The sequence below is a fragment of the Vulpes lagopus genome, chromosome 2, assembly GCF_018345385.1.
Source record: "Vulpes lagopus strain Blue_001 chromosome 2, ASM1834538v1, whole genome shotgun sequence".
NCBI classification, from domain to species: Eukaryota; Metazoa; Chordata; class Mammalia; order Carnivora; family Canidae; genus Vulpes; species Vulpes lagopus.
The window spans coordinates 161,045,292-161,058,069 of NC_054825.1; the positions used below are offsets into that span (position 1 = coordinate 161,045,292).

The 12,778-nt window shown below is 44.3% G+C and overlaps 1 protein-coding gene across 1 annotated transcript; it reads left to right on the forward strand.

Moving 5' to 3' along the window:
• The first annotated feature begins 2,482 nt into the window (after nucleotides 1-2,482).
• Nucleotides 2,483-8,647, forward strand: LOC121478798 (zinc finger and SCAN domain-containing protein 4-like). The gene is made up of 4 exons (XM_041734120.1): nucleotides 2,483-2,508; nucleotides 6,521-6,902; nucleotides 7,505-7,670; nucleotides 7,760-8,647. Exons 1-4 carry the CDS (start codon nucleotides 2,483-2,485, stop codon nucleotides 8,494-8,496), a joined length of 1,311 nt encoding a protein of 436 aa, XP_041590054.1. The 3' UTR covers nucleotides 8,497-8,647.
• Nucleotides 8,648-12,778: the final 4,131 nt, after the last annotated feature.

A 12,778-nucleotide genomic window follows, 5' to 3' on the forward strand; every position in this document is an offset into this window, starting at 1 on the left:
CTGGTCTATAACTAAGACCGCCCCTGTGGGAACCTGGTGGCCTAACCTATATCCTGACCTATGCAAGCTAACCATAGGGGCCCCTAGCCCATGGGACCTAGAGGGATACTTCGACACCTCTAGAGCCCCTAACCGAGAAAGCCCTCCAGGGCGACTGGGATTAGACCCATGGGGAGGATGTGGCACGCCTGACAGAAGGGCCATGCTCAGCACTCTTCCCTTTTATGTCTGTCCTGGGTACCACAGAGATCGCAGGCTAAATCCCACCTGTGGAGGAGGGGAATACTTCTATTGTAAAAATTGGGGGTGCGAGACTAGGGAGACACAGGATGAGAGGCCCTCCTCCTCCTGGGATTACATCACTGTCAAGGCTAACTATACTCACCCAGGGTTACCAGGAACTCTGCAGTACTACCGCCCCGATTTTAGGGACTGACTCTTACCTGGAGCCCCAGCCGGGAACTTGGTGGGCATGCAACAAAGGCCTCACCCCCTGTGTGTCAGCTAAGGTTCTAAATAGCTCAAACGACTTCTGTGTCATGGTGCAGATCATACCCAGGGTGTTCTATCACCCTGCTGAAACTCTAGAAAATCAGTATGATGAACATCCCACCCGTTTTTGGCGCGAACCTGTCTCCCTAACCCTAGCCGTTATGTTGGGACTAGGGGTCGCTACTGGGGTGGGTACTGGCGCAGCTGCTCTGATCCAGGGCTCACGACGTTATATAGAACTCCAGGCAGCTGTAGATGAGGATCTACGGGCACTAGAGCAGTCTGTTTATAAGTTAGAACAGTCCCTCACCTCACTTTCAGAAGTAGGACTTCAAAACAGGAGAGGCTTGGATTTACTATTCCTGAAAGAGGGAGGCCTGTGTGCGGCCCTGGGAGAGGAATGCTGCTTCTATGCAGACCATTCTGGAGTCATCAGAGACTCCATGGCCAAACTCAGGGATAGGCTAAATAAAAGACAAAGGGACCGGGAGGCCCAGCAGGGCTGGTTTGAAAGCTGGTTTAATCAGTCTCCCTGGTTAACCACCCTAATCTCTACCATTATGGGCCCTCTAGTTATCCTGCTCCTGCTGCTAACTTTCGGCCCCTGAGTCCTCAACTGGCCGCTCCAGTTCATCCGAGAAAGATTGTTTATTACCCAAGCTCTGGTATTAACTCAGCAATGTCGGGCCCTCCAAACTGAAGAAATAAATGTTCCCTAAGATTTTAAGGTTAAAATCAGCCCAAACAAGAGGAGGGAATGAAGAAACCTCCCCCCTTGTAAGTAGGGCCAGCCCTAATCCAGAGGCAGCCCATCCAGGTGCCTTCCTGAAATTTTAGCAACTAAAAGCATTCTGTTTACAATAAGAAAGCCATTTCCCCCCACACCCTGATTGGAATGTCCCTGAATAGGTTCATGTTGACCCTCTGTGAAATCAATAACCTGAATGCTATGCGACTCCCGAGGTTCTTTTGTCTTTAAGCGGTTTTTTTTTTCCTTTTGCCTTTAAAAGATACCTGTAATTGCTAATCGGGGCTCTCTTCCTCTTCGGAGGCGGAGAGCCCGTTTGCGCAAACGTCCAATAAACCCTCTTGCTAATTGCATCTGCCTGTCTGGGGTCTGAGTCTCTGGGGCGTCCGCCGGGACACGTTGGCACCCGTGAGCCAGGGTCCAACAGTGTAAGTATTGTTACATCTCACTGCAGAAATATTAGTGTATTTGATTGTGGCCAATTGTTCCAATCGCAGGGATGTTATCTAATAATGTATTGGAGAACTGGAACTAGAGCAAGATGAAGATTCCATCAGAGATCCCATCAACAGGATAATCTTATCCAATCACGACTGTAAATGCTTCATTGACCCCACACCCTATAAAAGGGATGAGTCTTAAGAAGGCCGAACTAGTGCAGAGAGTGTTTCACAGGAACTTAGCTTTCAGCCCAGGATTGACCAGTTTGAAGTTCAGTCTTCCTGAGTAGGTGAGTTTCCAGAATGAAAGCAAAATTTCCAGTTTTGTGCTTGTGTTTTATGCATGTGTGTGGGATAATCATTGGGGGAAAACGCCTAGTTACAAAAATACGGGGCTTGTTCAGTTAGGTGTGGTGTTTCTTCCGACTGGATGGGCGCCCCCCAAATGTAGGGTGACCAGATCAGTGGAAATTGGTGGGATGGGAGATGAGTGGATCCACCTGAGGCAGAACAAAGGTGATAGAAGTTTATTGAATACATGCAAGGGAGCAGAAGGCAGGACAGCAGAGGAGCGACTGCTTGCAATGAAGCAATGGGTGGGGGCTGCTTTTATTTTTATTTTTTTAAATATTTTATTTATTTATTCTTAGAGAGAGAGAGGGGCAGAGACACAGGCAGAGGGAGAAGCTGGCACCATACAGAGAGCCTGATGTGGGACTCATCCAGGGTCTCGATCCAGGGTCTCCATGACCACGCCCTGGGCTGCAGACAGCACTAAACCGCTGCACCGCCGGGGCTGCCCATGGGGGCTGCTTTTAAAGAGGGAAGGTGAGGAGATATGGTGACATAGAATTTTCCATTTTTTGGTAAACTATACCTGGTTATAGTAGCTCATTGATTAGTTAGGGCCTATGGATAATTTGAGGTGGGTTGCCTGATGGGCTGGTCTGTATTTAGCCAGGGGATTGCTGTGGCACTTCTCATCCCATCTCACCTACATCTCTACTCTATTGGGGATGGTCTATTTTTATAGATGCTCTGGCTCAATAGAGATCAATGTTGTGGGCTTTATAAAAGCCTGGCCTGGTTGAAAGAGTTCTCCCATCGAAGGCATTTTTGTTTGGCTCTGTTGTGTTGTTAATTTTGTTTCTAGTGAGACATTTTTATGGCATCTTGTTAAAAGTGTTGGTCCTGAGTGGATTGGGGTGTGGTTGGGGGGCTAAGATTCAAAGGATAAGTATCAGCTATTTAGCATACCCTTACTAAGTGGCTACCTTATGCTACGGCCTGTCCCTGTGTTTTACATATATTAACTCATTGAGTTCCAGTAACAACCCTAACAGCAGGGTGTTTTTAAGAATTCTATGCAGGGCAGCCCGGGTGGCTCAGCAGTTTAGCGCCTGCCTTCCGCCCAGGGCATGATCCTGCAGTCTGGGGATCCTGCTTTGGGCTCCCTGCATGAAGCCTGCCTCTCTCTGTCTCTCATTATAATAAATAAAATGTTTTTTAAAAAAAGAATTCTGTGACAGATGGGGACCTCATGGGTAACTTGCCTGGGCCAAACAGCGTGTTTCACATTGGAACCTGGCAGTCTGATTTTGAATGCCAAGGTCTTTTTTATTCATGAGAGACAGAGGAAGAGGCAGAGACACAGGCAGAGAAGGGAGCCTGATGCGGAACTCTATCCAGGACCCGGGATCATGCCCTGAGTGAAAGGCAGACTCAAACACTGAGCCACTCAGGCATCACTAAATGTGGAATCTTAAAACAAAAACCTTAATTCATAAATAATGAGATTGGTGGTTGCCAAAAGCAGGAGGTGAGGAGTGGCAAAATTGGTGAAGTGGGTCAAAAGTTATAAACTTTCAGCTATAAATAAGTCATGGAGATGTAATATACAGCATGGTGACTATAGTTAATAATATTATATTGCATATTTGGAATTTGCTAAGAGTAATCTTAGAAGTTCTCATCATAGGAGTGCCTGGTTGGGTTAGTCAGAAAAGTGTGTGACTCTTGATCTTGGGGTCATGAGGTCGAGCTCCATGTTGGTTGCAGGCATAGAGATTACTTCAATAAATAAAACTTTAAAAACAAAAAGCTAACAAAGTTCTCATCACAAGAAAAAATATGTAATTATGTATGGTGATATTAATTAGATTTATTGTGATCATTTCACAATATAAACAAATAGTGAATTATGTTGTATTCCTCAAACTAATAATGTGGAATGCCAATTATACCTCAATTAAAAAAACTAAATCTATTTTTTTTAAAGATTTTATTTGACAGAGCAAGAGAAAATAAGCAAGGGGAGCAGCACAGGGAGAGGGAGAAGCAGACTCCCCACTGAGCAGGGAGCCCAACACGGGGCTCAATCCCAGAACCCTGGGATCATGACCTGAGATGAAGGCAGATACTTAATTGACTAAGCCACCCAGGCACTAAATCTATTTTCTATGTAATCTGTCTATTTTTGTGTCCTTTTTAATCTTAGATGGTAAGTAATTAACAGATCTGTATTTATTTATTAAAAATTTCATACTAGGGGCACCTGGCTGGTTCAGTCAGTAGACTGTGTGACTCTTGATCTCAGGGTTGAATTTGAGCCCCATGGAGTAGAGATTAAAAATGTCAATTACCAAATATCTCATCTGGTAGTCTGATAGGATTAATCATGTTGATCCCATCTATAGATGAAATAAAGATTAATCCAGAAGAACCACACAGAAGAAAATGGAATACATATTTTCCTTTTCCTAATCCAGATGACTTTAGTATAATGCTAATCTTGTCACATGCCATTTTACATCCCCTTGCCCTCAGGAAAAACTACTGAGTCCTTCCTGGTCTCATGAGGCCTTACCTGGGTCATCTCATCCCTCTATTCTTAGGTGTCATGGCTGGTTCTATATATCCAGGTACCCTGGCCTTATTTTTCCTCTGCAGATCTCTTCATCTGGGCCTCCCCACAAGTTATCTTTTTTTTTTTTTTTTTTTTTTAGAGTTGGAGAGATCTTGGGATTTTAAATTTTTATTTATTTATGATAGTCACAGAGGGAGAGAGAGGCTCAGAGACACAGGCAGAGGGAGAAGCAGGCTCCATGCACTGGAGCCCGATGTGGGATTCGATCCCGAGTCTCCAGGATCGCGCCCTGGGCCAAAGGCAGGCGCCAAACCGCTGCACCACCCAGGGATCCCAAGTTCTTTTTCAAGACCACCCCAGGCACAAATAGACCTGCATGGTCACACTTGCAGACAAATACTCAATCCCACAGGGACACTGCTGTGGAGCACTGTGATTAAGACCTTAGGATTCAGGGATGCCTGGGTGGCTCAGTGGTTGAGCATCCGCCTTCCGGGATCTGGGATCAAGTCCTGCATTGGGCTCCCTGCATGGAGCCTGCTTCTCCCTCTGCCTGTGTCTCTGCCTCTCTCTCTTTGTATCTCTAATGAATAAATAAATAAATCTTTAAGGAAAAAAACCACAGGAAACAGGTATTGGCAAGGATGCGGAAAAAAGGAACCCTCTCACACTGCTGGTGGGAATGCAAACTGATGTAGCCACTCTGGAAGATACTACCGAGGCTCCTCATAAAGTTAAAAATAGAACTATCCTCTGATCCAGCAATTGTACTACTAGGTATTTACCCAAAGGATACAAAAATACTGATTTGGTATTATAGCCAAATTATGGGAAAAACCCAAATCCCAAGAGCAAAATTTTTAAAAAGACTTCTTTTTCTTTTTTTTTTTTTTAAGATTTTATTTGTTTACTTAACAGTGAGAGAGCACAAGCAGGGGGAGCAGCAGAGGAAGAGGGAGAAGCAGGGTCTCCACTGAGCAGGAAATCTGATGTGGGGCTCCATCCCAGGACCCTGGGATCATGACCTGAGCTGAAGGCAGACCCTTTTTTTTTTTTTATTTATTTATGATAGTCACAGAGAGAGAGAGAGAGAGAGAGAGGCAGAGACATAGGCAGAGGGAGAAGCAGGCTCCATGCACCGGGAGCCTGATGTGGGATTCGATCCCGGGTCTCCAGGATCGCGCCCTGGGCCAAAGGCAAGCGCCAAACCACTGCGCCACCCAGGGATCCCCTGAAGGCAGACCCTTAAGGAACTGAGCCACCGAGGTGCCATAAGAATTTTTCTATAGTCATTTTGCAAATGCCTTATTACACAATGGAAGCTCCTCTCTACTCCTGGTTTACTAAATACCTTTCTCAAAATTGAGCACTGATTTCTTATTAAGCTTTTTAAATATATCTACTATTAAGATGAAAGCATATTCTTTAAATTCAGTAATGTGATAAATTACACTGCTTTTTGAGATTTAACCCAAATTGTATATAGAAGATAAAATTCACCTACTCATGAAGTATTACTTTCCTTATATATGACTGAGTTTGATTTTCAGATATCTCATAAGAATTATTGGCTAGTATTTAATGTACTAGTAAGGTTTATCCGTAAGGTTGGTTAATTAATTAACCTCATTAACTAAAAGAGGAGTGTCTTTTTATATGCTCATCTAAGACTAGCATTATGTCTTTCTTAAATGTCTCAAAATTCACCTATGAAGTAATATGGGTCTGAAATTTATATTTTCTTTTTGCTTTTTTAAATTATTCCAGTGATATAATTAAATATCTCTTCTTTGTAGTTTATAGTTTTTAAGCATCCACCACTATCAACTCTATGCAACATCTGTTATCTAAATAGTAAAATAAGAACAGAAATATCAAATGGATTCCCTGATTTTGTTTTGAAACAGATCTCCAGAAACAGAGGACTTCACAAACTGCATCCAGGAATTTGCATCTCTGATAAATATTACTAAGATTGGATTTATTTCTGTGTGAACCATCCATGGATGATCCTGGGTCAAAAAATAAAGACTTTAAGCCCAGCCAAAGACCTGCTCTCCAAGAGGCACAGGAGATTTCTGAGTTCAAGGACACTCAGAACAGTTTATTTCAAAATGGCAACAACTCACATGCAAAGCAGGAACTGCAAAGACTCTATAAGTCATTTTACTTCTGGCTGCAGCCAGAAAAACACAGCAAGGATGAAATTATTTTTCAAGTGGTCTTGGAACAGTTTATGATCAATAGACATTGCAGTGATCGGTCTACTTTGAAGAATAAATGGGAATCAAGTGGCAGGAACCTGGAGAAATTCATGGAAGATCTGAGTGATAGTTCTGTGAAGCCACCTGGCTTAGTGAGTAGAAGATTCTTTTCCCCTAGAGGGAGGGGCCAAAAAGAGTCAGGAATAAGCAGTCAGTAGGAGATACCTGGAAGTAGGAAAATACGTTATTATAGATGCAGTTGTCAGATCACTCCTCCTCACCCAGGGAAAACTTAGGAACCTAAGTGAGTAAAAATAAGGGGTTATAGTCATTCTTTCAGTGGGACATAATAGGAACCAATATATTAATTTATTTCATTGAGTTTCATTGGAGAGGTGGTACAGAAACTCAGCAAAAAGTTGTCAGTTGGGCAAAACCTCAAGGATGAGGAGAAACACCTTGACAAGTGCTGGATCTTCCCTCAAAGCCTTAGCATTCATCTTTTTTATTAGGGAAGACACATCAATAAAGAATACATAGGGCATCCCTGGGCAGCTCAGCTCTGTAGCGCCTGCATTCGGCCCAGGGCATGATTCTGGAATACCGGTATCAAGTCCCACATCGGGCTCCCTGCATGGAGCCTGCTTCTAGCACTGCCTGTCTCTGCCTCTCTTTCTCTCTCATGAATAAATAAGTAAAATATTTTTTAAAAAAAGAATATATTACAGCTATCTTTTTTTTTTTTTAATAACAGGTCCACGTCCACATGAAGGGTCAGGAAGCCCTCTTTTCTGAGAATATGCCCTTAAGAGAAGTCATCGTTCATTTCATGAAACAATTGTCAGCAGGAACTCCAACAGAAGAGAACATGGGAACACCCTCCTGGACTTCCCAAGATAGTTCCCTGGAAACAGGACAAGGTGAGTGGGGTAAGCCAAGGTACTTGAGGGATGTTGTGTGTGGACTCCTTCTTGGGTACAACTTCACTGAGTCATTTTATCCCCCACAGGAGATAAAGCAAATGGCGACAACATTTATCACAATGACGGTATTACTAGTCAAGGCAATGCAATACCTTCCCTGTTCATTGTCCATGAGGAGGACTGTCCTCAGCCTGAAGAGGACAGTGTTTCTTTGAAGAATCTGCTCAGCCCTGGAAGAGCGGGTCTAGGTACGTCCAGGTCCCAGGAAGGGTCCCTGCAAGGACGCCCATATCAAGATGTCCTGATGGAGGGGGCACCAGGGTTTCACTCTCGGTCAACCCCAGTCACCCCTGACCCTGTTTCTACCCACCAAAAAACCGAGGGGAATTCCACGTGTGGGGGACACCAAGAAAGATTCCGTGACGCCCAAAACTCCTACAGATGTGAAAAATGTCCCAGGATCTTTAGGTATTTCTCTCAGCTAAAAGCCCATGAGAGAAGACACAACAATGAGAGGACATTCATTTGTGCTGAGTGTAACAAAGGCTTCTTCCAAGCGTCAGACCTACACGTGCATCAGAAGATTCACACAGAAGAGAAGCCTTTCAGGTGCAGCACATGTGAAAAATCCTTCAGCCACAAAACCAACCTTCTGGCCCATGAGAGAATCCACACGGGTGAGAAGCCCTATGTATGTGCGCTTTGCCAGAGAAGCTACCGCCAGTCATCCACCTACCACCGCCACCTGAGGACTCACCAGAAAATTGCCGTCAAAGGTACTCCTTCCACATCAGAAGCTTCCTCAGCTGTAGCCTCAGTGTAATGCTATGTGAATATGTATGCAAATACGTATGTTTCCATAGCACCTCCCTATTTAGAACATATAATTTCCTGATTATATTTTCCATTTATTTTCTTCACTAAAATGTAAGTTTAAGGAGGAATTTCTGTTCGTTCACTGGAGTGTATCTCAGGTGCCCAGAAAAGTGGCTGACAAAAAATTCAAATAACCAATAAATAACCTGCTGAATAAATGGATGAATGTGTAATGTTGGTGTTTATTCCTTAAAATCCATGAAAGTTCAACTCCAGGACACAAACACCAGCTTCCAGTGGTCAAGTGATGCTTTCCCTCCTGCTCCCCTGCCTCTGTCCACACACTTTATCTTTACTGGGTCACATGCACTTAAAAAGGTGCAGAGCAGGGGCACAAACCCAGAAATAGGCCTTAGTCTATAAAAGGGAACTTCTATATTCAAATGTTATATTTCTTTAATTCACTTGATATATTAATGGCTATAATAATATATCTGTGATATATTGGTGATTGAAAGTTTGAGAATGCTATTTTATTGACAAATAAATACCCAAAAAGGTCAAATGCTTTCCGTTCATTTCTTCCAGAGATGGCACGTATGGGGTGGTGGTGGTGGTGAGGGGGGATGAGGAGCTCATTTGCAGAACTAGTTTGAAAGGGCACTTTGGAGGAAATGAAAAGATGCTGTGCACAGCTGAGGCAAAAGCACTTATGTTGGTTACTTGGAATACATTTGTGAGCTGGTTTCCACTAGGAAACTGGGACTCAATCACATTGAGAAACTAGAAGGTACCATGTGAAAATGGCTTCAATCATGGAAGGGGGTATTCTGTGAGGTATATTGTGACATTTCTCTCACTACATTCATAGTGCAGAGGACTATGGGGCTGCAGACAATGCTCCACTGTGTGGAGAAGCCCACTGATCCATCCTCTTTCCTGGGCTGTCTCCAGGTGTTTACTATTGTGAATATTCTTGCACATACCTCTTGGTACAAGGGAAACCTTTTGTTTGGAAAGACCTCTGTGAGGCAGGTTGTGAAATAACAGAAAATATATATGTGGGTCTCTGTCCCTAGTTCCAGGCACAGAGCCCCTAAAACCCTTGTAACTTCTTAAGTGATGAGAGCACTAGAAGCATCTTTTGTCCTAATATTTGGTCTTTGACCTTGGTTCCTGATACAGAACCCCAAAATCACTTGGAATTTCCTGGGTGATAGGAGTGTCTTTTGTTTCAGTGAGGCAACTCCCGGGTAGCTTCAGGATGGGGGCTGGTCTCCAGAAAGACTAATCCATGAGTAGACGCTTAGGATTTTCATCCCTATCCACAGTGGAGAGGAGCTAGAGATTGAGTTAATGATCAATCATACCACAGGGTTTGGAGAACTTGGTGAACACCCACGTGCCAGGAGGGAGGCACACCCCCAACTCCATGGGACAGAAGCTCCTGTGCTGGGGACCCTTCCAGACCTCACCAAGCCTGGCAACATAAATGCACAAATACTCAGAGACTCATGAGACAGGCATGTCATGGGGACACCCAAACAACACAGAATTGTGTAGTCCCCACAGACCAAGTGTGATGAGGGGGATGGGTGTAGAGATAGTCTAGCTTAGAGAAAACAACCTATCCCATCTCTGCATATTTGATAACGCGCTGGTGGGAGTCCGAACCGAAAGTTGGGTGCACACCTTGGTACAGCCCGGAGGCTCGCACAGGTTTGAAGACTTACAGGTGGTGGGGGAAAAACCAGCTGGTTTTTCCATTACAGGTTAATGCTTGCCCCCAGGGCTAAGAAGCCTCAGTCTAGTTGGGAGAGGAAGGTGGGAGGTTTACAGGCTTTACAGGAGGGATGGGAACTTTCTAGCAGGTTGGCAGCCACTGTTTAGACAATTTGCAATTTACCAACAATGGTGAGGGAGAACTGTAAGCGCTAAGGTCTCCTGCAAGAGCTGCGGGCAGGGATATGTGAAGGCCTCAGGGCTGCTCTCAGTTCTTCAGGGCCACACAACACCCATAATAGTGACAGTGATAACTGGGTGACAGCTCAGTATGGGGGCACAAGGTGGAGCGGCCACCTAGAAGCCATATTTAGGCTTCCTCCCTCCGCGGGGAGGAATTATTGCCAATGGTGGTGAGGGGACAGGATGGTCTACAGTGACACTTATGACCCGGAGTCTCAGGTGGAGATGTCAGGGTAGGGTTACTTGGTGGGTCAGGCTCCATGGACAGTCTGGCAGGTGAGGTGTCTGAGTGTCTCAGCCCGAGTCCTGGGCAATTTCCAAAAAAGGAGAACAGAGGCGAACAGGGTGAGAGGGTCCAGCGTGGTGTAGGCTGACCGTCCCCAGCTCAGGGACGTAGCAGCTGTGCTGCCCTGTGGAAGTCCCTTGCCCTCTCTGAGAGCTAGATCCCTCCTTTGAAAAGTGGAATAGTCTCTGCACACTGTATGGTTTGCAGGCTGTTAAAATGAAATGATCCTCAAGAGAGCCCATCAGCATTAGGTCCCCATGAAAAGATGAGTGGAGGCCCTCAGCAAAGGGTAAGGGAGGGTGTGTCTGCAGAGTGCCACAGAGGGCCTGTGGCCAGAAGCAATGCCAGTGAGGGGCCTTCTGTGAACCTCTGAGACCCTGGCCTAGCGGGAGTTCTGGAGACAAGCACCCAGGACATCTCCTGCCAGCTGTTATCATTGTTCCTGCAGAGCAAAGCAACAGCCAAAGAGCAATCCCAGACCTGTTCAAACTAGTATGAGATGTGATGGCTGCCAAATTTGACCTTTCACGAACTTTCCCCCTCATTACAATGCTAAACATCATTGCCAGAGTGGACACTTGACACACAAAAGAAACATACGTGTATAAAGATGCATGTTCTGGGATGCCTGGGTGACTCAGCGGTTGAGCGTCAGCCTTTGGCTCAGGGTGCCATCCTGGGTCTGAGGATCAAGTCCCACATCTGGCTCCCTGCGAGGAGCCCGCTTCTCCCTCTATGTCTCTGCCTCTCTCTCTGTGTATCTCATGAATAAATAAATAAAATGTTAAAAAAAATAAAAATAAAAGGAAGCACGTTCTGTCAACTGTGCTTGCACTCGCTCCCAATTCCCTGTATTTCCCCACCCCACATGCTTAGCCATCACTCCTTTCCCGCCTCGGGTCCTTTAAAACTTTCCCTGCCTATTTTTCCAGGAGCCAATGTGACACATTTTCGTGACTGTGTCTCCCTTCAACTGCAGCTGGTGCCCCAATAAAGCCTTGACTCTGCTTTTAAATTGTGGACACAGTCTCGTTTCTACCATCTCTGGGTACAAGGACCCAAATCTGATAACATCATTATGTGCTCTCTGAATCAAATAAACCATTAATTTCCACATTACATCTACTGACTGTCATTACTTCAATTCATTCTATGATTTCATGTTCAACTTAGGCCTATACTTTTCCCTTTCCCTTTCTTTTGCTTCACAGTTCTAGTCTATTATGTATTTCATTCCACTCATAATTTCTTAAATGTCTGATTTCAATTGCAAATGGATTTATAAAATGTTAAACAAATTCATCTGTGTGTACATTTAAGGTTTTGCTCTGTTAAATAACAAAATTCAACTGAGTAAGTTTTAAAGATCTAATTGGCTTTACTCAGCAATTCATGAATCTGACAGCATCCCAACCAGTAAATAGAAAGGAGCCCCAAGGAGCTATACAAAATGGAAAACTTTTATAGGCAGAAGGGGTGGGGCAAGGAAGTTACTAGCAAAGAGTAGATTGTTTCAGGCAAGATCATTTTCCTTTGGGGAGCACAAGTCTGTTGGGCCTCACTGGTGCTGATGAGGTAATTCCAGATTGTCTGCTTTAAGGTTCCACAAGTGTGAGAAGTTGAAATCATGATTAAGTTAGGTATTAAGTCCTAGTTTGATGACATGGGCTTAGGGCATGTGACTCCCTTTGGGGCCTCTTGTTTCTTTTTTTAACAGTTCCGTCTGACACACTTAGCCACTCCTCCCTCCAACGTCCTAACCCAAGGGAATGAACGTTTAAATTCGTGAGAATCTACAAGACACATTTTCTCCCTCATTTACAAACATTCAGTAAAATATCCATTGGCTTGCCTTTACCTGACCCGTTTGTTAAATTCATTCATTGGCTCCATTTTTTTCAAAAAGCTTACTAGTCAATATGCATCGTACGTGGAAGATATGTTCCATATGGCAAATATTGCCATATTTGCAATTCTGTTCTATATGGTTATTTGCCAAAAGAGAGAGTATCTTTATTTTGTTTATGTATTATGTATA